Source organism: Mustela nivalis, assembly GCF_964662115.1.
Source record: "Mustela nivalis genome assembly, chromosome: 1".
In the NCBI taxonomy this organism is placed as follows: domain Eukaryota; kingdom Metazoa; phylum Chordata; class Mammalia; order Carnivora; family Mustelidae; genus Mustela; species Mustela nivalis.
The window spans coordinates 150,526,589-150,551,573 of NC_139020.1; the positions used below are offsets into that span (position 1 = coordinate 150,526,589).

General features: G+C 37.2%; 1 protein-coding gene across 1 annotated transcript in view; it reads left to right on the forward strand.

Moving 5' to 3' along the window:
* PDCD6IP (programmed cell death 6 interacting protein) overlaps positions 1-24,985 on the forward strand; it is an 81,691-nt gene that overhangs the window by 15,258 nt on the left and 41,448 nt on the right. The window contains exons 2-7 of the mRNA XM_082725816.1: positions 6,903-6,957; positions 8,842-8,911; positions 12,937-13,064; positions 16,374-16,527; positions 17,708-17,808; positions 20,266-20,382. Of these exons, the coding sequence (XP_082581942.1) occupies positions 6,903-6,957; positions 8,842-8,911; positions 12,937-13,064; positions 16,374-16,527; positions 17,708-17,808; positions 20,266-20,382 (625 nt within the window). The remainder of the gene's footprint in view (positions 1-6,902; positions 6,958-8,841; positions 8,912-12,936; positions 13,065-16,373; positions 16,528-17,707; positions 17,809-20,265; positions 20,383-24,985) is intronic.

The following is a 24,985-nucleotide window of genomic DNA, read 5'->3' on the forward strand; positions in this document are numbered from 1 at the left end:
GCAGAGAGAGGAGGAAGCAGGCTCCCTGCCGAGCAGAGAGCCCCATGCGGGGCTCCATCCCAGGACCCTGGGATCATGACCTGAGCCAAAGGCAAAGGCTTTAACCCACTGAGCCACCCAAGCGCCCCAAACCTTGACATTTTTAAAGGATATTTGCTAATTTCTTCATAGACTGTCCCTCAGAGTTGTCTTATATTTTCTTGTGATTTATGCATTTTTGGGCAATAGTACCACCAAAATACAGCTGTGTTTTTGTTTTTTTGTTTTGTGTGTGTGTGTGTGTGTGTGTGTGTGTGTGTGTGTAAGAACTTGAAGTTGATTTGTCCTGGGCTGTTAATGTTTAACTTGTATCACTTCATCAAGATGATGTCTGCTAGTTTTCTTGACCTGACAGTTAATGAGTATGTTGAACTAATTAATTAGTAAGTACTCTGTAGGGAGATACTTTGAATCTTTGTAATACCCTGTTTCCATCAAACTTTTTTTGCTTTAGCACCCATTGATGTATCTTACCCGAAATAGATATTATACTCAGGAAGGTGCCAAATGCTGATTTTTCTAACTCTTTCTTATATTCTCGTGTTGTTAGTTGGCATTGTACAGTAAGGTGGTGCTTTCTCTGTTCACCTATTTATTTGTTTTATTTGCTTCAGATTGATGTTCTTACTTTCCTCAGTGGGTTGTGATTTGTTATTTTGTTTGAAACTTTTTGGATTTTGCTAGCAGGAGCCCCTTGAAAGCTAGTTCTTGTGTCTTTGACATGTTCTCATTTTTTGAGTACTTTTTTTTTTTTTTTTTTTAGATTTTATTTATTTATTTGAGAGAGAGAGAGGTCACAAGTAGGCAGAGAGAGGGGGACGCAGGCTCCCTGCTGAGCAGAGAGCCTGATGTGGGGCTCCATCCTGGAACCCTAAGATCATGACCTGAACCGAAGGCAGAGTCTTAACCCACTGAGTCATCCAGGCACCCCATGAGTACTTCTTTGACTTTCTGACACAGCAAGATGTTTTAGGCTTGAATCTTGAATTTTCTTGGTCTCAGCCATGGAGTCTGCCATTTCTGAGAGTGTTGGCTTCTGAAACAGAGCATTACTCATCAGGGCTTTGGGTACGCTTATTGCTACTGAGATGTTATTGCTTCTAGGCTCTCTCGGTATATACACTTAGGAAATCACTCACACACATTTATACCTGTTTTTGTATTTCTCCACTATATTAAAAAAATAAGTTAATACTGATACCTCCAGTTCCAAGCAGAAGCCACAGAATTTATTCTAGCCATCTTTCTTCCTGTATTTATAACTCCTTTGTCTGATTGTTTAGAATCTTAGCCTACATTATCTTCAGTGTATTTACTTAAGTGCTTATTAATACTTCCTGTTTGTAATCAAACTCAGGGCTGTGTCAGAGAAAATATTTGGTCTCAGATGTATTGCCTCTCTCCCTGAAAAATTTGCCTCAGAAACAGTTACTGGAATGATAACTCTGATGAAGGAGGGTGGAGGGAGGCGATAGTAAGGGAAGGAGGAAAGATTATGGGCCAGTTAGAAGGCTTGGCCTTGGATACTCCCAGCACTCCTTGCTAGCTCAAAGGTCAGCCTGGTGAGGGAGAAGAATGCTTTGTGTTTGATGATTGTTCTGGTTGCTGTGTGGAGAACAGGTTGAAAAGAATGAGGAAGGGGCATCTGGATGACTCAGTTGTTTAAGTGTCTGCCTTGGGCTTAGATCATGATCCTGGGGTCTTGGGATCAAGCCCTAATTGGGCTCCCTGGTCAGCGGGGAGTCTGCTTCTCTCTTTCCCTGTGCCCCTTGGCTGCCCCCCACCCCAGAGGGAGAGAGAGAGAGTACCTGTGTACACGCACATGCACACGCACGCTCTCTCTCTCTCTCAAATAAATAAAATCTTAAAAAAGAGAAAGGACTCAAGGAGACAGGGAGGTTGGCTAGGTGACTTTTTCATTAGTCTAAAGGGAGGGTAGAATTATTTTTTTTTTTTTAAAAGATTTTATTTACTGGGGCGCCTGGGTGGCTCAGTGGGTTAAGCCGCTGCCTTCGGCTCGGGTCATGATCTCAGGGTCCTGGGATTGAGTCCCACATCAGGCTCTCTGCTCAGCAGGGGGCTTGCTTCCCTTCCTCTCTCCTACTGTGATCTCTCTCTGTCAAATAAATAAATAAAATCTTAAAAAAAAAAAGCTTTTATTTACTTATTTATTTGACAGAGGGAGAGAGAGAGAGAGAGACAGACAGACAGACAGACATGAGAGGGAACACAAATAGGGGGAGTGGGAGAGGGAGAAGCAGGCTTCCCACCAAGCAGGGAACCTGTTGTGGGGCTTGATTCCAAGACCTTGGGATCATGACCTGAGTGGAAGGCAGATGCTTAACAGCTTAGCCACCCAGGAGCCCTAGATGTTTTTTGTTTTTGTTTTTGTTTTCTTTTTTTGTTTAAAGATTTTATGTATTTAGAGAGTCTAACAGAGTGAGTATGAGCAGGGGGAGGGACAAAAGGAAAGGGAGAAGTAGATTCCCTATTAAGCATGGAGCCCTATGGGGCTCCATCCCGGGACCCTGAGATCATGACCTGAGCTGAAGGCAGACACCTAACTGATTGAGCCATCCAGATATCCCATTAAATTTTAATGCCAGTATAGGTAACATAGTGTTAGTTTCAAGGGTACAGTATAGTGATTCAGCATTTCTGTACATTACTCAGTGCTCATCAAGTAAGTATAATCTTAATGGGGAAAAACTTAGAGTTTTTTTCCTCTAAGGTCAGGAATATGACAAGGATGGTAACTCTCACCACGTTTATTCAGCATAGTACAGGGAGTCTTAGCCACAGCAGTCTACAGCAAAAGGATATAAAAGGCATCCAAATTAGTGAGTAAGAAGTAAAACTTTAACTCTTTGCAGGTGACATGATACCATATATAGGAAACCTGGAAGGTTCCATCAAAAAACTGTTCAGAGGGGCACCTGGGTGGCTCAGCAGGTTAAGCCTCTGCCTTCTGCTCAGATCATGGTCTCAGGGTCCATGTGGGATCGAGCCCCACATCGGGGCTCTCTGCTCCACAGGGAGCCTGCTTCTCCCTCTCTCTCTGCCTGTCTCTCTACCTACTTGTGATCTCTCTCTCTGTCAAATAAATAAATAAAATCTTAAAAAAAACTGTTTAGAACTGATAAATTCAGTAAAGTCACAGGACACTAAATTAGGGTACAGAAATCTGTTGCATTTTTATGCGCCAATATTGAGCACAGGCAGCAGGAAGAGAAATTAAGAAAACAGTCCCATTTACATTTGCACCAAAAATAATAATATACCTAGAAATAAACCTAACCAAAGAAGTGCAAGCCCTGTAATGAGAAAAAGAAATTGAAGATGACACAAAGAAGTGGGAACAAAATTCATGTTCATGGATTGGAAGAACAAATATTGTTAAAATGTCTATACTACCCAATGCAGTTCACTCATTTATTGTAATACCTACCAAAATACTAACAGCAGTTTTCACAGAACTAGAACAATCTCTCTCTCTTTTTTTCCCAAAGATTTTGAGAGAGAGCGAGAGAGAGCGTGCGCACACGTGCACTCGCGAGCATGATAGGGGAGAGGTCACAGGGAGAAGCAGACTCCCCATTGAGCAGGGAACCCAAAGTGGAACTCGATGCCAGGACTCTAGGATCACGACCTGAGCCGAAGGCAGTTGCCCAACCAACTGAGCCACTCAGGCACCTCTAAAACAAACAAGAATTTGTGTGGCACTGCTAAAGTCTGCAAATAGCCAAAGCAATCTGGAAAAAGCAAAGCTGCAAGCATCACAATTCTGGACTTAAATTATATTATAAAGGTATAATAATCAAAACAGTATGGTACTGGCACGAAATAGATACATAGATCAATAGAACAGAATAGAAAATCCAGAAATGAACCCACAGTTTTATGGTCAATTCCTCTTCGACAAAGCAGGAAAGACTATCCAATGGGAAAAGTCTCTTCAACAAATGGTGTTGGGAAAACTGGACCACTTTCTTAGATCATACACAAAAATAAAATGGATTAATTGAGGGTGCCTGGGTGGCGCAGTTGGTTGAGCATCTGACTCTTGGTTTCAGTTTGGTGGTGATCTTGGGGTTATGTGGTAGAGCCTTTGGGACACTGTGCTCAGCTTGGAGTCTACTTGGGATTCTCTTCCCCTGCCCCTCCCCTGCACATGTGGGCGCTGTCTCTCTCTAAAATAGGTAAATAAATCTTAAAAAAAAAAAAAAAGGACCTAAGTGTGGATGTGAAACCAAAAAAATCCTGGAAGAGAGCACAGGCATTAGCCATAGAAACTTTTTGTAGATGTGTCTCTTGAGGCAAGGAAAGCAAATGCAGAAATAAATGATTGGGACTACATCAGAATAAAACATTCTGCACAGTGAAGGAAACAGTCCGTGAAACTAAACAAAAATTGATGGAATGGGAGAAAATACTTGCAGATGGCATATCCAGTGAAGGGTTAGTATGCAAATATATAAAGAATTTTTAAAATCTTAACACCCCAAAAACAATCCAGTTAAAAAATGGCAGAGGATGTGGTGGCCAACAGGCACGTGAAGAGATACTCAGCATCACACATCATCAAGGAAATACAAATCAAAACTATGAGTGCTTCCTGGGTGTTTCTGTCGGTTAAACATCTCACTCTTGATTTTGGCTCAGGTCATGATCTTGGGGTCCTGGGATCAAGTCCTGCAACTGGCTCCCTGCTCAGTGGGAAGTTTGCTTTTCTCCTTCTCCCTCTGCCCCTTCCCCTGCTTGTGTTTGTACATGTGCTCTTTCTCTCTCTCAAATAATTAATCTTTTTTTTTCTTTTAAAGATTTTTTTATTTATTTGACAGAGAGAGAGATAATGAGAAAGGGGGTAGTGGGAGAGGGAGAAGCAGGCCCCTCACCGAGCAGGGAGTTTGTTGTAGGGCTTGATCACAGGACCCTGGGATCACGATCTGAGGCAAAGGTGGACACTTAATGACCGAGCACCCAGGTGCCCCTCAAACAATAAATCTTTAAAAAGAAAAACTATCCTGAGACACCACTTCACACCTGTTGGAATGGCTAAAATAAGAAAAACAAGAAACAGGTGTTGGTGAGGATGTGGAGGAAGAGGAATCCTTGTATAGTATTGGTGCAAACTGGTACAGCCACTGTGGAAGACAGGGTGGAGGTTCCTCAAAAAATTAAAAATAGGGGTGCCTGGGTGACTCAGTCAGTTAAGCTCTCCACTCTTGGTTTTGGCTTAAGTCATGATCTCAGGGTCATGAGATCAAGACTTTTTTTGGGCTCTGTACTGGGCATGGAGCCTACTTAAGATTCCCGTACTCCCCTTCTGCTTTTTCCCCCTCACTAAAAAAAAAAAAAATTAAGTATAGATTTGTCATATGATGTGGTAATTCCACTATTGAGTATTTACCCAAAGAATATGAAAACACTAATTTGAGTAGATATATGTACTCCTATGTTTATTTAAACATTATGTAAAATAGCCAAATTATGGAAGCAGCCTAACTGTTCATTGATAGATGATGGATAAAGAAGATACTGGTGTATACACACACACACACACACACACACACACGAATATTGCTCAGCCATAAAAAAGAATGAGATCTTGCCTTTTGCAACAACATGGATGTAGAGAGTATAATAGTAAGCACAATAAGTCAGACAAACACAAATACCATGAGATTTCACTTGTATGTGGAATTTGAGAAACATTAAATGAACAAAGGAAAAAAAAAACAAACAAAAAAGCAGATTCTTAACTATAGACAACAATTCCTTTGTCATCACAAGTGTACTCCTTAATCCCCATCACCTTTGTGACCTGTCCCCACTATCCTCCACTGAGAAAGTGATCCAGTTTTGTTCTTTTTGCATAGTATGCAAAACCGTTCAGTTTTCCCGACATCATTTGTTGAAGAAATTGTCTTTTTTCTTTTCTTTTTTTTAAAGATTTTATTTATTTGAGATAGAAAGCAATCACGAGTGAGTACGAGTAGGGGGAGGGGCAGACGGAGAGGGAGGAACAGCCTGATGCAGGGCTTGATCCCAACACCCCAGGATCATGACTTGAGCCAAAGGCAGACACTTGACTGACTGAGCCATCCAGGTATCCCAGAAATTGTCTTTTTTCCATTGGATAGTCTTACCTTCATTGTTGAAGATTAACTGTCCAATATAATCATGGGATTATTTCTGGGGAGGGTAGAAGCTTTGATGAACTGTTGTGACAGTGGTGGAGAGCGGTTATATCTTTTGGATATAACCAAAGCATATCTGAAAGTTAGTAAACCTGTTTTTAAATAGCAGTTTACTAACAAAGTTAGCCACGTGGGTGGCTCAGTTGGGCATCTCACTGTTAATTTGGCTTGGGTCATGATGTCAGGGTCACAGAATCAGGCCCATCTTTGGGTTCTGGGCTCAGTGAGGAGTCTGCTTCCCCTGCCCTACCCCCCTGCTCACATGCACTCTCTGGAATAAATAAATAAATGTTTAAAAAAATATATCATTTTGCCAGATATATTAATTTACCCAATGGATACAAATAGTTACCTTAATAAGAAATAGTATTTTAAGAAATACAGTGGTTTTGGGTAGATGTTAGTTTGCTTTTAGTCATTAATACTTAAGTATTTTTTTTTTTGGTGGTGAGTATGTGCCTTTTGTACAGTTTTTTTTATTGTATGCATTTTAGATTCTTTTTTATGCATTGAAAGGTTGTGTTTATTAATTTTAAAATGACTGAATTTGATTTGTGGGCCACTCAAAGCATGAGTAAGTTTTGTGTACTCTTAAACCAGTTGTATATACATAAGTGTACATAATATTTAGCTCTGGTAATTATAAATTTTCTTGTTTTTTAGGTATTATGATCAGATTTGTTCCATTGAACCCAAATTCCCTTTCTCTGAAAATCAAGTAAGTCATTAATTTTAATTTGTTTTAAAGTTGTATAATGTAAACTTTCCTCCCACACATGGTATCACTTTACTATTTTTATACTTTTTTATACTTTACTATTTTTGTACTTTTGGTACAAATTAGAAGCTTATAAGCCCATTTCATAAAAATTGGATGTCTTTTTGAAGAATGTCTTGGAATTCTGTTGTTGTCTGTGCTTAGTTACTACGTTTATGTGGAACGTTGGGCTGCATTTTTTTCCCCTACATTTTATATCAGTATGATCTGTTGACTGATTAACATAATCTGTGAGGTCCTTCTCTTTGGCTTTTACAGAATTAAGAAGGAAACTATAATTGAGGAAGTATTAGTCTCAGTTTATGTGTTTTAAAATTTGACACATATAGTTGCATATGAAGTTGCAAGTTCTGGTATGATTAGGTGTTACACTGTAAGAATGTCTGCTTTCTCTTAAAGGCTAGATATTGGAAATGCTGAGAGACTTGTTTTTTTTTTTTTAAGATTTTATTTATTTATTTGACAGAGAGAAATCACAAGTAGGCAGAGAGGCAGGCAAGCAGACTGTACAAAAGAGAGGAAGGGAAGCAGGCCCCCTGCTGAGCAGAGAGCCCAATGTGGGACTCGATCCCAGGACCCTGAGATCATGACTTGAGCCCAAGGCAGTGGCTTAACCCACTGAGCCACCCAGGCGCCCCAACTGAGAGACTTGTTAAACGAGATTTTATTTTTGTGACATTTCTAAGTTTTAAAATAATGTAGTTTATGAAAAATAAATAATCTTGTACTGATGTTTTACAGGTGACATAGTATGTTGAAATTTGCTTTAAAATACTCAAGGAAAGAAGTGTATGTTTAGGGGTTGGAGGTGGGGCAGGGAAAGTGGGGGGTAGGTGAACCAAGAAAGACAAATGGCTAAAACTGGTGATGACTATGTGGGGTTCATTATGTTACTCTGTCTGGTTTTACATATATATAAAATTTCTCTTAATTCTGAGTTGCAAAATTTTTGAATGGGATTCCAGTACATGATTTAAAAGATGGTTAAGTTCTTTTTAAACTTTATGTATGGAATATTTTAGAAGCAGGGTGAGAAGTAGTTTTTTTATTAAGTGGACTTTTTATTTATGTATCGCATACGTATGTGTCATGTGTATAGCTTGAATTTTTTTTTTTTAAGATTTTATTTATTTATTTGACTGAGAGACACACAGTGAAAGAGGGAACACAGGCAGGGGGAGTGAGAGAGGGAGAAGCAGGCTTCCCTTCCACTGAGCAGGGAGCCTGATGTGGGGACTCCATCCCAGGACCCTGGGATCATTACGTGAGCCAAAGGCAGCCACTTAACGACTGAGCCACTCAGGCGTCCCTATAACTTGAATCTTTACAAAGGGAATATACACGTATGAACACAACCCAAATCAAAAAACTCATTATCTCACCTCATTACCCCCATAGTAACCTCTCTCCTACTTTGTCATCATGGAATCGTTTTTAATTTTATTTTCTGGGAAACCTATATAGTACTTACTTTGTTGCCTTTGCTTCTCTTGGCTTATTTGACAGTTATTTAAGTGCCTGTTTTGTTCAAACCATTGTATGTTGTAAAGATGCATAAGACAGTGTTTTCTGGAGAGGATAATATATGTATAATTACTGAGGCAGAATTACCTTTGGAAATATCTTAGTGCCAGTAATTTTGCTTTAAAAAAAGAAAATTTTACGGTCCAGGAATAGGGAAAGGAGTTAGTTAGACTAGAGAGGATAATGTTTTGACAAGCTTTGGTCCTTTTCCTAATTGTGGATTTTCCTTCAAAAGAGACCTAATATTTTATAAGATCCAAGAAAGTAGGATAATTTTCTGTTTTTTCTCTTTCTATCAAGATCTGCTTGACATTTACGTGGAAGGATGCTTTTGATAAAGGTTCGCTTTTTGGAGGATCTGTAAAATTGGGTATGTAATTATTTTAATAAAAATGATAAGAAACTAGGTCTAAACACTTTGTATTATTTTAGGTTTTTTAAAATTGCTCTCCTAACAACTCTTTGTAAATAATAAAAAATTTTACATTTTATTTTCTTTTTAACTTAAAATCTTAATGTAATTTCCAAATATTTATAGAGAGCCTACACCTTGCCAGGCACTATCCTAGTTATAAAAATGTATTCAGTCTGACTAGGATGACAGCTGATCATTCTAAAATACAGTGGGTAGTATATGAGTATATGAACTAAGTTGTGGGAGCAAAAATGAAGAAGACATGGATTCTGCTTATTGAAAGAAAGCAGTGTTCAAATTAGGCTCTGAAGGGTGAATTTGGTTTTCTCACCTAAAAAAATAACCTTACAGGTTGAACATTAGAACAAAAGGTCATTTTTTTGATAAGTGGGGAATAAATAGTACTGTGAAATACTATTTATCTCACTGGGTTCTTGCATGGATTGAATGAGTGAATATATGTGAAGTCATTAGAGGAGTATGCAATAAATATTAGCTGCAATGAACAATAGTAATATGTTTTGTTATAAATGATTACATGTAATGTATTACTTATAGTATGTATGTGTTACAGAGTATATGTTTTAATAACATACAATAGAAATTATATATAATACATATTAATATAATTATTGTTAAGGCTTGAAACCATAGGTTGAATTGAGGATGATGGAGGGTGAAGACATTGGAAAGTAGATTATGAACAGTTGAAAATATACTCTGAATTTGTATTCTTCTCTCTTACACATTAATAACTAACATTTATTGAGTATTTATTACACCTAGGCCCTGTGGAGGGGCTTCACACTACTATCTAACTGAATTCCCCAGAAGCCCAATGAAGAAAGGCACTGTTTTTTTTTTTTTTTTTTTTTTTCAAAAAACCTTTTTTTAATTAACACATAATGTATTTGTTTCAGAGGTACAGGTATGCGATTCATTAGTTTTACATAGTTCACAGTTCTTACTGTAGCACATACCCTCCCCAATGTCCATCACCTAGCCACCCCGTCCCTCCCACCCCCCTGCACCCCAGCAGCCTTCAGTTTGTTTCCTGAGAGTCTCTTATGGTTTGTCTTCCTCTCTGGTTTCATCTTGTTTATTTAAGAAAGGCACTATTATTACCAGTTGGACATACTGGTTTAGAAAGATTAAGTGACTTTCTGAGGTCATAAGGCAAGGATTTAATGAAGTGGGATGTGATTCCTGAAAGTCTAACTCTAGAGACTAAAGGAGATATGATAGATCAGTGAAGAGACTGGTGAAGGTTGGTGAGATTAGATAGGGTGGTATATGTGGGTCAGAAGAGGAGGAGTGGATGTGAGTGACATTTCAGAGTTGAAACTAACTGGATATGCTGACTATTTTTCAGAAAAGAGTAGTAGTAGTTGAGGGTTGACTCTCAGATTTATAACTTGGTTTGACTTGTTGGATATTTTTTCCTTAAGATAGACGAATTCAGGGGCACCTGGGTGGCTCAGTGGATTAAGCCTCTGCCTTCGGCTCCGGTCATGATCCCAGGGTCCTGGGATCGAGCCCCACATCGAGCCTCACATCGAGCCCCACATCGGGCTCTCTGCTCAGCAGGGAGCCTGCTTCCCTTCCTCTCTCTCTGCCTGCCTCTCTGCCTACTTGTGATCTCTCTCTCTGTCAAAAAAAAAAAAAAAAAAAAAAAAAAAAAAAGACTAGTTCAGTTTGACCTTTCTGTGTTATGTCTCGGTAGACATTTTTCTTTGGCATTTGGGAATTGGATTTAAAACTCAGAAGTGGCAGAGGCACTGATTTGAAAACAGTTATCATTAAATGATAAATCTGTCTCCTCTGGTAGTGTGTAGATTGGGAAAAGTGTGAAAGAGGTAGGGATTATAACATTTAAGGATAACAGGGGAAGAGGTTTCTGGGAATGAGGATGAGACAAAGCCTTCAAATCTCAGAGGAACCAGGAGAAAATAGAGACATGGAATTTAGTGCCAGGAGAATTTCAGAGGTCATGTCCAGTGGTTTCTGAGCCTGGCTACAATAGAATTACCTGGGGAAAAGGTGAAAGGTATAGATGTAAAGATGTAGAATGACAGATATAATAGGGTAGGAGGAATTTTCAGGGTGGGCCACTGAAATTAGTATCTTTGAAGATACTTCCAGGTAACTCTAATATTCATTCAGGTTGGAATGTCACCAGCAGAGTCGTTGTGGCAGAGGTCAAGTCATGTAAAGTTGGAGAAGTTGCTGGATTCGGCAATGAAAGAAGTTTCACTAAGGGGATGCTCAAGAAGCCAGATTGCATCCGGTTGAAGTGTGGACCAGAAGTGAGGAAATGAAAACAGCAAATATGAATTGCTTATTTCAGAAAATTTGCAGTAATGATTTAAGGTCAAGGGTGCATTATGCTGAGAGGGAGACCAGGTCAAGAAAAAGGATTTTTAATGCCAAATTGATAGGCTGAAAAGGAGTTGATGGTGAGATAGATTAAGAGATGAACCAAGTTCCTGGAAGAAGTGGGAAGCAAAAAACTTAGCATAAAAAAGCAGGAGGTAGTTATGAAGGCACATCCAGTAGCAATTACTGGGAATCAGGTGTCCTTCAGTAATGTCTTGCTTAAATAAAGCATGGCCTACCCACTCATTAGAATATTGTGTAATTTTAGGATGCTAAAAATAAGAGTGCAAATATATTTTTGTTCACATGTAAAGCTTTGTTTTATTTCTCAGTGCATATCAAAGTTACGTTTATACTATGTTATAGTCTGTTAAGTATGCAATAGGATTATATCTGAAAAACTGGGTATATAACTTAATTTAAAACTTTGTTGCTAAAAAATGTTAATCATCTAGTGACTTGTAATCACTGATCACAGATCACCCTAATAAATATAATTATAATCATGGTGAAAAAATTTGAAATATTGTGAGAATTATCAAAATGTGACACAGAGCTACAAAACGAGCAAATGCTGTTGGAAAAATGGCACTGATAGACTTGCTTGATGCCACTAACTAACTCTCAGTTTGTAGAAAGAAATGCAGTTATCTGCAAAGCCCTATAAAGTGAAGCACGATAAAATGAGGTATGCCTGTAAGTTTGTCTTTTTGTGATCTGCGTATTTCACTTAACTTAATGTTCTTGAGGTTTATCCACTATGTAGCATGTGATGGCATTTCCTTCGTTTTTAAGGCTGAATGATACTCCATTGTATGTACATACCACATTTTGTTTATCTGTTTGTCCATCAGTGGACACTTCAGGTTTCTTCTACCTTTTGGTTATGATCATGGGTGTATAAATATCTTTTTGTGACTGCTCTCAGTTCTTTGGGTATATACCCAGAAGTGGAATTTTTGGATCATGTGGGAATTCTATTTCTAATGTTTTGAGGAACTGCCATATTGTTTTCCATAGCAGCTGCAGTGTTTCACATTCCCACCAGTAGTGCACAGCAGTTCCAGTTTTTCCCTATGTCTGCCAATAATTGTTATTTTTTATTGTTGCTGTTCTTGATAGTAGCTATCCCAGTGGATGTGAAGTGTGTAGTTTCTTGAGCAGAGTTGTATTTTAACCACATTATCTGCTAGCCTTTTGAGAGATGTATTGGCATAACGGAGTCAGGCTTGGAGGTGCTTGAATTGGGTTAGGTTTGTGGTAGTGAAGAATTGGCTTGAATGTGGTGAGAAGATACAATTTTGAGAGCGGTGATGAGAAAATGGAAATAATTTATTTGGATTTAAGTGACAAATGACTTCATTTGGAACCTCACAACATTTTGGACATAAAGGGAAGGAAAGAATAATTCCTTGATCTTTTGAATTTTAGAGGATAGGAATATTGCTGTGGAAATAAATGCCTGGCAGGACAGCATTAGAAATATGGGCACTATTTTGGGTGAGAAAAGAGGTTTGGAAACTTGTTTTTGTGAGTCAATCTCTGAAACATTCATTTTTTTTAGAAAAATAAATGAAAAATTTTTCCTTCTTAATTTTTTACAGCTCTTGCAAGCTTAGGATATGAAAAGAGCTGTGTGTTGTTCAACTGTGCAGCCCTAGCTAGCCAAATTGCAGCGGAACAGAACCTGGATAATGATGAAGGATTGAAAATGGCTGCTAAGCATTATCAGGTATGTAGAAAAGTAACCATATAATGGTTCACACTCCATTGTATTAAATTGGAAATAATCTATATTGAGGTTTATAGATGTTTCTTTATACTTTTCTTGAAAAGTAATGTACTTTTTAATGAGTTACTGAGTACTTTTGAATTTTGATAAATGTCATACCTATAGTCCAGCTCTGTTTTCTTCACCATTGTATACCCAGCACCTAGCACAGTGCCTGGCACATAAGAAAGGCTCAATAAATGTTGGGACAACAAATGATTGAATGTTTTAGGTGAAGTTCTTGGTAAATCCCTTTCAAATAACTGATCTCATGTAAAAATTTTGTAGAGTTGAACCTTGAAAGCATGGGGATTGGGGTACTGACCCCCTGCACAGTCAGAAAATACACTGTAATAACTTTTGACTCCCCTAGACCATAGCTACTCATAGCCTACTGTTGACCAGAAGCCTTACCCATAAAATGAACAATTAACACACATTTTGTATGTTACATGTATTTTATATTGTACTCTTAAAGTAAGCTAGAGAAAAGAAAGTGTTATTAAGAACTACATAAGAGAAAATATATTTATAGTACCATAGTACCATATAGTACCATACTGTATTTTTCGAAAAAAAAAAAAATTCATGCATAAGTGCACCTGTGTAGTTCAAACCTCTGTTGTTCAAGGGTCAGATGTACATTATTTTAATATATTTTTTATTAGAGTGAGACACATATAAAATTTCACCATTGTCAAAAAAGTTAAGACCTAAGAAAATTTTAACTCTGAGAAACAAAGAGGTCATATTTAAAGGTGGTCAGATATGTAATGTTCTTAAGTTGGCTAAATTTAGATTTTAGATATTATCATTTACTAATATGGCATAATTGTGGCAGTGTATTAACTTTTATTTTTGTTTTTATTTAAAGAACAAATTGCTGCTGAGTGATATGTATAATTACATTCTCATGTTTTATATTATGTTGTTATTTACAAAGTGTACTCATGGACATTATTTTACTATCCTATAAGCCTTGTAATGCATGTTACATAATGTCCTTCTCATTTAATATGCAAGGAGACTAAAAGGTCAGAGTGTTAATAACTGGTCCACTGGGGTTTCAGGTGTTCTGATTCCAAATTTTATGGAATTCCAAATGGTGCTTCTAGTGTCTTCTTTGGCTCTGGAATTTGCTTGTCTTAGAGGTTGAGTGTCTGATTTTTTCCCGATATTTAAGTTTATGAGTGAGGTGAGGAATGCTCTTTTAAAAGTGAGGGGGGTGCCTAGGTGGCTCAGTTGTTGGGTGTGTGTCTTTGGCTTGAGTCATGATCCAGGGTCCTGGGATCGAGCCCCACATCAGGCTCCCTGCTCTGTAGGAGGCCTGCTTCACCCTCTCCCACTCCCCCTACTTGTGTTCCCTCTCTCACTGTGTCTCTCTCTTCTAAATAAATAAATAAAATCTTAAAAAAATAAAGAAGTGAGAGGAAAGTACATTTTAAGCAAACAAGGTGCTTCAAATTGTGGCTTGCCCTGTAGTTTTGAATGGGCATGGATGACAAACATGACGTGCATCCCTTTTCTTTTTGAGGCTATAGAGGGCCAATATTTTAAAATGTGAAAATGGGGGTGCCTCAGTGGCTCAGTGGGTTAAAGCCTCTGCCTTTGGCTTGGGTCATGATCCCAGGGTCCTGGGATAGAGCCCCACATTGGGCTCTCTGCTCGGTGGGGGGCCTGCTTCCTCTTATCTCTGCCTGCCTCTCTGCCTAATGAATCTCTCTCTGTCAAATGAATAAATAGAATCTTTAAAAAAAAATGTGAAAATGAAGTAAACTTAATTATTTACTTTTCTGTTAACTGTAACTCAGTTAACTGGCATGTGATATCTTGGAGGGCATTCTTAATTACTGAGAACATTATATCCTGTGAGTCACTTCTGTGATTCACAGTAGGTCACCTACTGTGATTGAAAGGGAGGGGTAATATTGGTAAGAAGACCTAGATCCTAAGCCAGTCTAGGCTGTTTGCCACCAAGAAGCTGTGTGGACTTAGTTGTGTTCTTTAATAACCTCTGTGGGCCTCCATTTCCAAGATTGGTGAGAGAGACTGGATTCTTTGTTGTTCTAGTCTAGTTGATTCTCTTAGTTTGTTGAGCAAGGTCAGGTCATCGCCTCTTGCACATGCTCTAGTTTTATACTTCTGACTGCAGAAAACATGATTTTCACTTTCAGTACAGTTAACCTTGAATTATCTCTGCAGAGCATCTCTCTATAATCCACAAAACCTTTACTTACTTACTTAATTTATTTTTAAAGATTTTATTTATTTGAGAGAGAGAATGATAGAGCGTGAGCAGGGTGGAAGGGCAGAGGGAGAGGGAGAACCAGACTCCCTGCTGAGCAGGGAGCCTGACACTACTGATGTGGTGGACTCAATCCCAGGACCCTGCTCAGGTCAGGGATCATGACCTGAGCCAAAGGCAGGTGCTTAGCCAATTGAGCCACCCAGGCACCCCGCACAACACCTTTTAAACCCAGACTGATGTTTTTCTTTTTCCCAGGATCATTTGTTTCATAAAAACAGTTATTTTTGTGTTAACTTCAGCAAAATATAATCAGGAATAAAAAATCTGATGGGGAACATTTCACCAGGGACCTTTGAAAGAAATTATTATAGTGGATAATAACGCTGTTCTTCAGAGGACTAGGCACCTGTACTATTTGAGGTTTCCCCTAAGTATGGCATGTTTAAGTACTTGACAGATGGATTTGTTTGGGATCAAAGTAAACTCATTTTAGTATTAAATGCATTTTAAGGGACGCCTGGGTGGCTCAGTTGGTTGGACGACTGCCTTCGGCTCAGGTCATGATCCCAAATCCTGGGATCGAGTCCCTCATCCGACTCCCAGCTCCACGGGGAGTCTGCTTCTCCCTCTGACCTTCTCCTCGCTCATGCTCTCTCTCACTGTCTTTCTCTCAAATAAATAAATAAAATAAAAAAAATGCATTTTAATCATGTTTTATCCCTGCCTCTATTCTTATGTTAGTCTTGAGGAAGTATATCTAAAAGTAATTTAACCAATTTGTCCTCTGAAGTTACTGTATTTTTGTTGCAGTGTACTTTTAATCTTTGTTAAATCTTTTGTTAACTGTACAGCATTGTTGTCTGTAGGTCAGTTGTTTTTAGATTTGTAACAAGATAAAAATTTAAAAATAGTAACTGTTCAACTAAATTAACATTTGAAATGATTTGTGTGTAATAGTAGAAAATTAAGTCTTGGCTGGGTTTCTGTAGATTTCAAAGAAGTTCTTTTTTTTCTTCCTGTAGTTTGCTAGTGGTGCCTTTTTACATATTAAAGAGACAGTTTTATCTGCCTTAAATCGAGAGCCTACTGTGGACATATCTCCAGATACTGTTGGGACCCTCAGTCTTATTATGTTGGCACAGGCCCAAGAAGTATTTTTTTTAAAAGCCACAAGAGGTAATTGTACCTTTTCCTCCATTTTGTTGCATGTGAAAAGAAGTGATAAGCTTTTAAAATAGGAAGGTGATTAGAATATAATATGCTCAGTGTAGAGCTTTCCTCTTTGAACTTAACACATGGGTTATTGAAAATTTTCAACTTTCTTTTTCTGAAATTAAAGTGGTACAAATGAACATTTATGAATGTAGGCTGTGTTTGAAGCATTTTATGAAATAGATAGCTATTGTCTTAAAATACTAAACTCTGGAATAGTATTTGTGTAGGTTTGTAGTGGGTCAAAAATTCATTCATTCAGCATATATTTATTGGGTATGTACTGTGTGCCAGTCACTGCTCTAGGCTCTAGATACAGGTTGCAAATAAGATTCTTACTTTCAGGAAGCTTACATTTTTAGTGTGGGAAAGATGATAAGCAAGAAATTAAGTAGCCAAGGTGATTTTAAAGGGAGATAATTGGTATAAAGAAAATAAAATAGATTATGTGATAATGCCTGGTGGTCTGGCTCTGGGTGAGGATACTGGGGGAGTCATGGTAATTTTAGATTGATTAGTCAAGAGGAGTTTCTTCAAAGAGACCTACTCTAAACTAGATGTAATTAATAAGAAGGAGCATCTAGACAGAGTCCCTGGTTCTGTGAATGAGGAAATAAAAACAGTTTTTAGGAGGCGTGTAAGTTAGTATGAGAGATTGGGATATGGTCTGATTGTGGAAGTGCATAGAAATTGAAAATAAGAGAGCAGTCATCTTATGGAAGCAATATGAACTGGAATAGTTTTTATCTTATAAAATAACAGCTAATAGTAAGATAGTAAGATGGAATTAATATATAGTAAAATTTACCCATTTAAAATTTACAGTTGATTGTTTTTTAGTATATTCAGAGTTTTGAAACCACTAGCACTATCCCTTATTTTCAAACATTATCGTCACCCCAGAAACAAACTCCAAACCCCCTCTCCATTCTCCTTTTTTCCCAGCCCGTGGCAACCACTAACCTATTTTCTGACTATGGATTTGCCTATAAAGTGGTTAAATTTTATGTGGAAGAATTGATTTAATCAGTAAGGACTTTTTTTTAGACAAATATACAAACTTGTGATCTTGGTGTTTATACTGTTAACATGATTATTTTATATTTATTTTAATTATAATGGTCAATTTAATATTTTATTCCAGATAAAATGAAAGATGCCATCATAGCTAAATTGGCTAATCAGGCTGCAGATTACTTTGGTGATGCTTTTAAACAGTGTCAGTACAAAGATACTCTCCCCAAGGTCAGTTATTGTTTTTGTAAACACTTGGTTATTTTGCATGTGGAAATAACTTGGATGTTTTTGTGTATAAGAAGGTGCATTGAAAATTATGTTTTATAAAGAAACTTGAAATTTTAGGAGAGGCATTTGGAGAATGTATTTGTAGAAATTATTTAGGATGCATGGAAAATTCTTTTATATTTAGGGTATGCCTTTGTTTCTACTCTTAACTAAATTTGTTTTTCCAAGCTAAAACTCTTTCTGGAAATTTTTGAACCTCTCCAGTAATTTTACCGCATGAAGATTTGTGTAGTTCTGATTCATTGGTGATTTGGTTATAAGCATGAATACTTGAGCATGTTGATTAGTCACTCTTTTAATTTTTGTCCTGTTTTCTTAAAGATGAGTCTTAAGGCACAAAAACAGACATAAAGACAAAAGCAAAAGAAACAAATTCATCTAATATTTTGATTAGAAGTAAGTTTTGCCAACAGGGATAGAAAATTGGGCTGCTGTTGGACAGCTAAGGAAAACAACCATCTTAAACCACACATCACAGGGAGTATTAATTGTTTTAATGTAAACTTTTCTGAAGTGGCATTTGAAAAGACTAGTCAGTGATGATCATTTGTAAATGACAAAGCAGATGATTAGACTGACAAGTGAACTCAGAATGGTTAAAAAAAGGAATTAACAGATTGTGTGAAATGTATGTTTCAACTACTCTTTCAGAAATGTTCAGGTAATTGGGGCGCCTGGGTGGCTCAGTGGGTTAAAGCCTCTGTCTTGGGCTCAGGTCATGATCCCAGGGTCCTGGGATCAAGCCCCGCATGGGGCTCTCTGCTCAGCAGGGAGCCTGCTTCCTCCTCTCTCTCTCTGCCTGCTTGTGATCTCTATCTGTCAAATAAATAAATAAAAATCTTAAAAAAAAAAAAAAAGAAATGTTCAGGTAATTGGTTTTATCTATATCTGCATATGGTTTTTGTTACATGATTTTTTGTAGGAGAATTTATTGATTTATGTCATTCAAGAATCTTTTAAATTATGAAATTGCAGACAATTTTTTAGTGAAGTAAAAAAGCACATAAATTATCTCAACAGCGCAAATTAGAGAATTAGGAATTCATGTGAAGGAATTCCTGGAGATTTAAAGTACACCAAGAGATCAGTAGATATTTGCCCAGGACTCTTGGATGTTAATACTGTTACTCCTGAAAAGAGCCTTGGGATCTTCTCTCACCTTTTTTTCATCTGAAAGACCTCATGTTCAGCTGCACAGTGTACCGTTACATCCTGTTGGGCCATTAGTTCAGTCGTGTCACGGAGAGAAGAATGTCACCTTCAAAGACTTGGAAACTACCTCTGCAGCATTCCTGGTATTCCTTGAAAATCTCCTGTTTAAATAGCAAGTTGCTCCAGCCTTACCTTGAGACCTGGCATGAGTACAGCTTGAGATTCAGATGTCCTTTTTGCCTTTTTACTAATAAAGCTCATAAGGTATTTTCATATTCTAGTTATAAAACTGGAATATCTGCAAGTAGTGATCCAGGAAGCTAGCAAATTATTCACTGGGACACAGGAAAGCATACCAGGTAGTACTTGAGTTTTTGACTGTCTTTATTTTTTTTGTCTAGACCATGACTGCCTAGTATATTTCTTGGATTTCATATGTCATGTACTTCCTAAAGACAGCAAGATTGCAGGCTAGGATTTGACATTTTGGAAGAATATCTACTGAAATAAGTACTTCTCTGGTTCATGTGTTTGGGTCTTTTAAAACTAATTTTGACTGGAATTTTTTTCAAAGCAAATTAGGGCAAAAATAACACTTCATCATGTTAGGTATTAATTTAGTACATTTGTCTGTTCTGTGTTTTTGAGTATATGATCTGAAATGTTAGCATTTATACTAAATTTTTATATGGCTAGAAATCATCTTTATTAAAAAATTCTCTTAGGATATAAATGTAAGTGGGAACTTAATTTACTGTCTTTTGTCTTTTAAACATGACGAAACAGTCAGCTATAGAGCATTTTCATTAGTGTATGTGAGTAATGGTGGTTTAGTTAACTCTATGGGCTGGGTAAGGACTCATAAGAAAGCTTCTAAAGCCCTGTGCTTGGTATTCCTCTGTGAATGTCTGTTTCCCTTCTTTTTCTAATGCATGCATTCCTGTCTTTGTAAACAAAATGTTGACTTCATGGCTTAATTGAAGACTTAAAAAACTTAAATTGGCTTTACAGTTCAAAAGAAAAACCCCTTAATTTTAATTGGAAGAAAAAAGATGGATTCATTGAATTCAGTTCCTGCAGAATCATGCGGTCTTCTCTGTTTACACCTAATGACTAACCTATCTCTAAACCATTAATGGGGTGATTCTAATTTCTGTCTCCTTTTCCTTTTTCTTCCTGCATCCCATGTTGTCTGTGGTGGTTTGTGTGGTTGGACTCTCCCCTGGTCAGTATTTTTATTTCCAGGAGGTGTTCCCTGTCTTGGCTGCAAAGCACTGTATCATGCAGGCCAACGCTGAGTACCACCAGTCTATCCTGGCAAAGCAACAGAAGAAATTTGGAGAAGAGATCGCAAGGTTACAGGTGAGTCTCTTGGACTACTCTAGAATGAGTATCTGTCAGATATACTTAATTTATTAATGAAGAACCTAAGAAAACTGTTTTTGTGAAAGTATTGCTTGTTATTAGTTGTGATAGTAGTTTGTAGATATTAAGGAGATTGTTCTTACCAGATGTATGCTTACATATTTATGGACGAACTTTAGTTTCAAATGATCCTGCAAAAAAAAAAAAAAAATACATGTAAGTGTATATATGGGAAAGAGTGATAAAGCAAATATGACAAATTGCTAACACTTGTTGAACCTAAGTGTGGTTCTATTATTATTCCTTGTTCTGTTTTTTCAGTTTTTCTGTGGGCTTGAAATTTTTTGAAATTTAAAATTGGGAAAATTAGGTATATGTAAAGGTATATACTTTATCTTTCTCTGTTTGCCTTCTGTCTGTTTCCTCCATCTTTTTTCCCCACTGCCCTAAAGGTGATTTCCATTAGATTCTCATTTAATCCTTTCAGTATTTTTTTCTTTGAAATATAAGCAAATATATGCACTTGCATACATAATACACATACTGCATGTTCTTAACTCTCCCCATTCTTACATATGAGGTACTATGCTTCATATAGCGTTGTGTGTAGAGTTGTGTGTCTTGCTTTAAGCATGCAACAGCATATCCTGAATATCTCCATTTTAATATAGCAATACGGTGCTTGCTTTGGCAGCACTTACAATAATAATAATAATAATAACAACAATAATAATATAGCAATAGAGACACCTTCCTAATTTTTCTTTAGAGCTGAAGTGTGCTTCATTGTATAAATAGAAGTTTATTGCTGTCCCCTTTTGCTGGATACTTGCATGTTTGCAAGGTTTCGTGCAAGTAATACTGCTGTGAATAATTATGTACGCATGGAATTTTGTATTTCAGCAGGTGTCTTGGCTCTGGCTTCCCTAATCATAGATTCAGAGTTTGAACAACAGGAATTTGTTTTCTCATAGTTGTGGAGGCTGAGACCAGGATGTCAGCATGGTTAGGTTCTCGTTGAGAGTTCTCATGAGAGTTCTCTTCCTGGTTTGTAGACTGTTGGCCATTTTCTCTCTGTGTCCTTACATGGGTAAGGGGAGGAGAGAGAGCACATTCTCTGGTTCATCCTTTTGAAAGGCACTAATTCCATAATGAGGGCTCTGCCCGCATGGCCTCATCAGAACATAATCCTCTTAAAGTCCCATCTCCAAGTACCATCACTTTCAGTGTTAGAGTGTTAACATAGGAATTTTTGGGGCGGGGTGAACAGTTTAGTCCACAGCAGCAGGCATACCTTAAATTTCTAGAAATTGGATTGCTGATAATAAAAGTATAATGCATCTGTAATTTATTGTATATTATACTTGGCTCTTTGATCCACTTCAAATTTATCCTGATATGTGCAGTATGGATCCAGTTTTCCTTTTTTCAGATGGCTTACCCATTTGTCCCCAAACCATTTATTTATTTATTTGACAGACAGAGATCACAAGTAGGCGGAGAGACATTCTGAGAGATAGGAGGAAGCAGGCTGAGCAGAGAGCCCAATGGCACCCCTCCCCAAACCATTTATTACAGTGACTTTCTTACTCCGCTGACTTGAGATTTCGGCTTTGTCACACACTAAATTCGTCATATATATTTGGGTCTATTTCTAAACCTTTTTTCTTTTTCATTGTTCTAGTTCTATACAGTTTTAGTCATTGACTCTTTAGAGTGTTTTAATGCCTGATAGGTATCCATCTCTCATTTCTGAATTTTCCTGATCTTTTTGTATATGCTTCTATATATATATATTTTTAAAGATTTTATTTATTTATTTGACAGAGTGAGATCACAAGTAGGCAGAGAGGCAGGCAGAGAGAGAGAGAGAGAGGAGGAAGCAGGCTCCCTGCTGAGCAGAGAGCCCGATGTGGGACTCGATCCCAGGACCCTGAGATCATGACCCGAGCCGAAGGCAGTGGCTTAACACACTGAGCCACCCAGGTGCCCTAGATGTTTTTTTGATTTAAATATTTACTATGGAAAATTTGAAAAAAAAAATCTATGTAATGTATGAATCATCAAATATCTGGGGCCCATGGGTATCAGTATTTTGCTATTTGTGTTTCACTTATTTCCCCTTCCCCTCTTATTTTTTTGGAGTATTTCACATATTTCATCCTGAAGTACTTTACTATATATCTCTAACAGATAAGACTTAAAACTCTAGAACTACAATGTCATCCCACTCAGCAAGAATAATAACTGGTTAATAACTATTATTAGTAATATAATATTATCCAGACCTAGTTTAGTTTTCCCGGATTTTTTCTTACTGTTTTTTACAGTTGGTCTGTGCAAATCAGGATCCATACAAGGTCCTCACATTGTATTTGATTGATGTGTTTTACAAATCTTTAATTTGTAATGGCCTCCCTCTCCTTGACTGCCATATTGAATTTTCCTCACTTTCTTGGATTGTGTGTTTCTTAAATGGTGTCTGTGATGTCTCATCTCTTTTTTGTTACTTGTGTAAATATTTCAATCTTTAAAAGTGATTTTGAGTTTTTCTTCATTTTCTTGCTTGAGTTCTGTCAGTTCCTATTGCACATTCTCTTGCTATCTGCTGTTCATTCACTGTTGTCTGGACCATCTGGTCCTCTGTTCATATTTTGTGTTCTTTTGATACTATGATTATACCCTTAAGTTTTTTAGTTTATTTTAGTTTTTTTAGCATGCTGTTTTCATCTGCTTTGTGACAACATTTCTTTGGTGAATTTTTATTACCTGTTGGAAACTTACTTATATGCTCATTTTCATCCTTTTCCTCTTGGTTTCTTTGTGTTGAGGCAGATGGCATGCTGTATTGGTTACTTGTATTTGAATGAGGATTGATTCTGATAGATAGCAAGAGGCTCCTGAGTGGGGGAATGGCCCTTGGGAGTGTTTCATGCCTCTTTGTGTAAGGGCACCCTCCTCAGTTTCACTTCTTTGTCTCTATAAACCTAGACTGGTTGAGGAAGGACTGTTAACCTCCAAATCTGTGTTTCCCTGAATCCCTCACAGCCTTTGCTTTGTAGAGTGGTGTGTCTGCTTTGAGAGTTTATTTTGTTGGACTTTTCTGAGTGCTTACCCCCTTTGTTCTTTCTCCCTGCTTTTCACTCCTCTTGTCTACTTCCCCCAGCCTCTCTGCCTTTGATTAATCAGCCTCTTGCTCTCAGTAGTTCCCGCTTGGGATGCACTTTGGTTTTTCCTGTGACCCCTGGTGGCTGACATGGGCCATTTGGCTTTGCCTTTATCATCTGTTGGCACTTGTTACTTCATTTCATTTCATCATTTTCAGATTTGCTTAAAGTCATTTCCGCTCATGGGGGGAGGAGAGCTTAGTAGTCCCTTTTTCCCCCAGTGTGTTCAGTATATCTGAATACTGTAGTACTAACTTTGCTATTTGACCACATATTTACAAATCAAATGTGATAAGTGATTTAAATTTGTATATTTTCCATCTCCTAGTTTCCATTGAAGATGGAGCTTTTGTTTTGCTCTGTTGATTTTGCATCTAAGCCACCTCTCTCATTATTTAGAATAGTGTAGTTGACTTTTAGGTTTTCCTGATACACAAATACATCACCTGTAAATGATTTTTTTTCCTTTTTTAAATTTCATATGTCTCATTTCATTTTTTTTTTTGTCTTGTTTTGACATATTCTGTGGTTGATGATACTATTTTATTTTGACTCTAGGAATGGTTTCTTAAATTTTTCTGCTAAGTATATTAGCTTTGGGGGTTAAGATTTTATCATGTTAAGGGATTGAATATCTATTTTGATTTTACCAAGATTTTCAAAAATATCAGTGTTGAATATTGAATATTATCAGTGCTTTTTCAATACTGTGTAGATAATTTGATTTTTAAAAATTTATTATTTGGAGAATTATAGAAGTAGGTTTTCTTAAACCATTCTTGTATTTCTATATCATTAAGCCGTTCATGTATTTCTATAATTCGGTGTTTCATACTTGCTTTATTTTCAGTGGTTATTCTGTATACATGTTCCCTGTGTCTGAGGATATTATATATTCTCTAATTGTGGACTCCAGGGTTCTCAATATCTCATAAATCAAACTCATTAATTGTGCTGTTCAGATCTTCTGTAATCTTAATAATTTTTTTGTTTACTTGGTCTGTCATGTTGAGACAGGAATGTTAAAGTTTTCCCCTCTGATGAGGGGTAGATTTATCCATTTTGCATTTTAATTGTTTATATACATAGAGATTTATTAAATGCAAAGTATAAGAAGTTTTATGTCTTTCTGGCAAATTGGCACATGTTAAGCATTAAGTACTTAATTTATCCCTAATGATGATTTTGGCTTTATTGCCCATTTTGTCTGATGTTACTGTATCTGAAACCACCTGAGTAATGCAGTTTGAGCCCTACATTTACGTGAGGCATTTGCTCATGTTATGAATTATGATAGACCTTTTTTAAAAAAAAATATATATATACATACTCCTGTTGATACTGAGATAACATGCTTCTTCGTTGCCTTCCTGTGTTGGCTGGGTCATTTTTTCATGATTCATCCTTTCACTGTTGGAGTAGCTCTTCAAGGT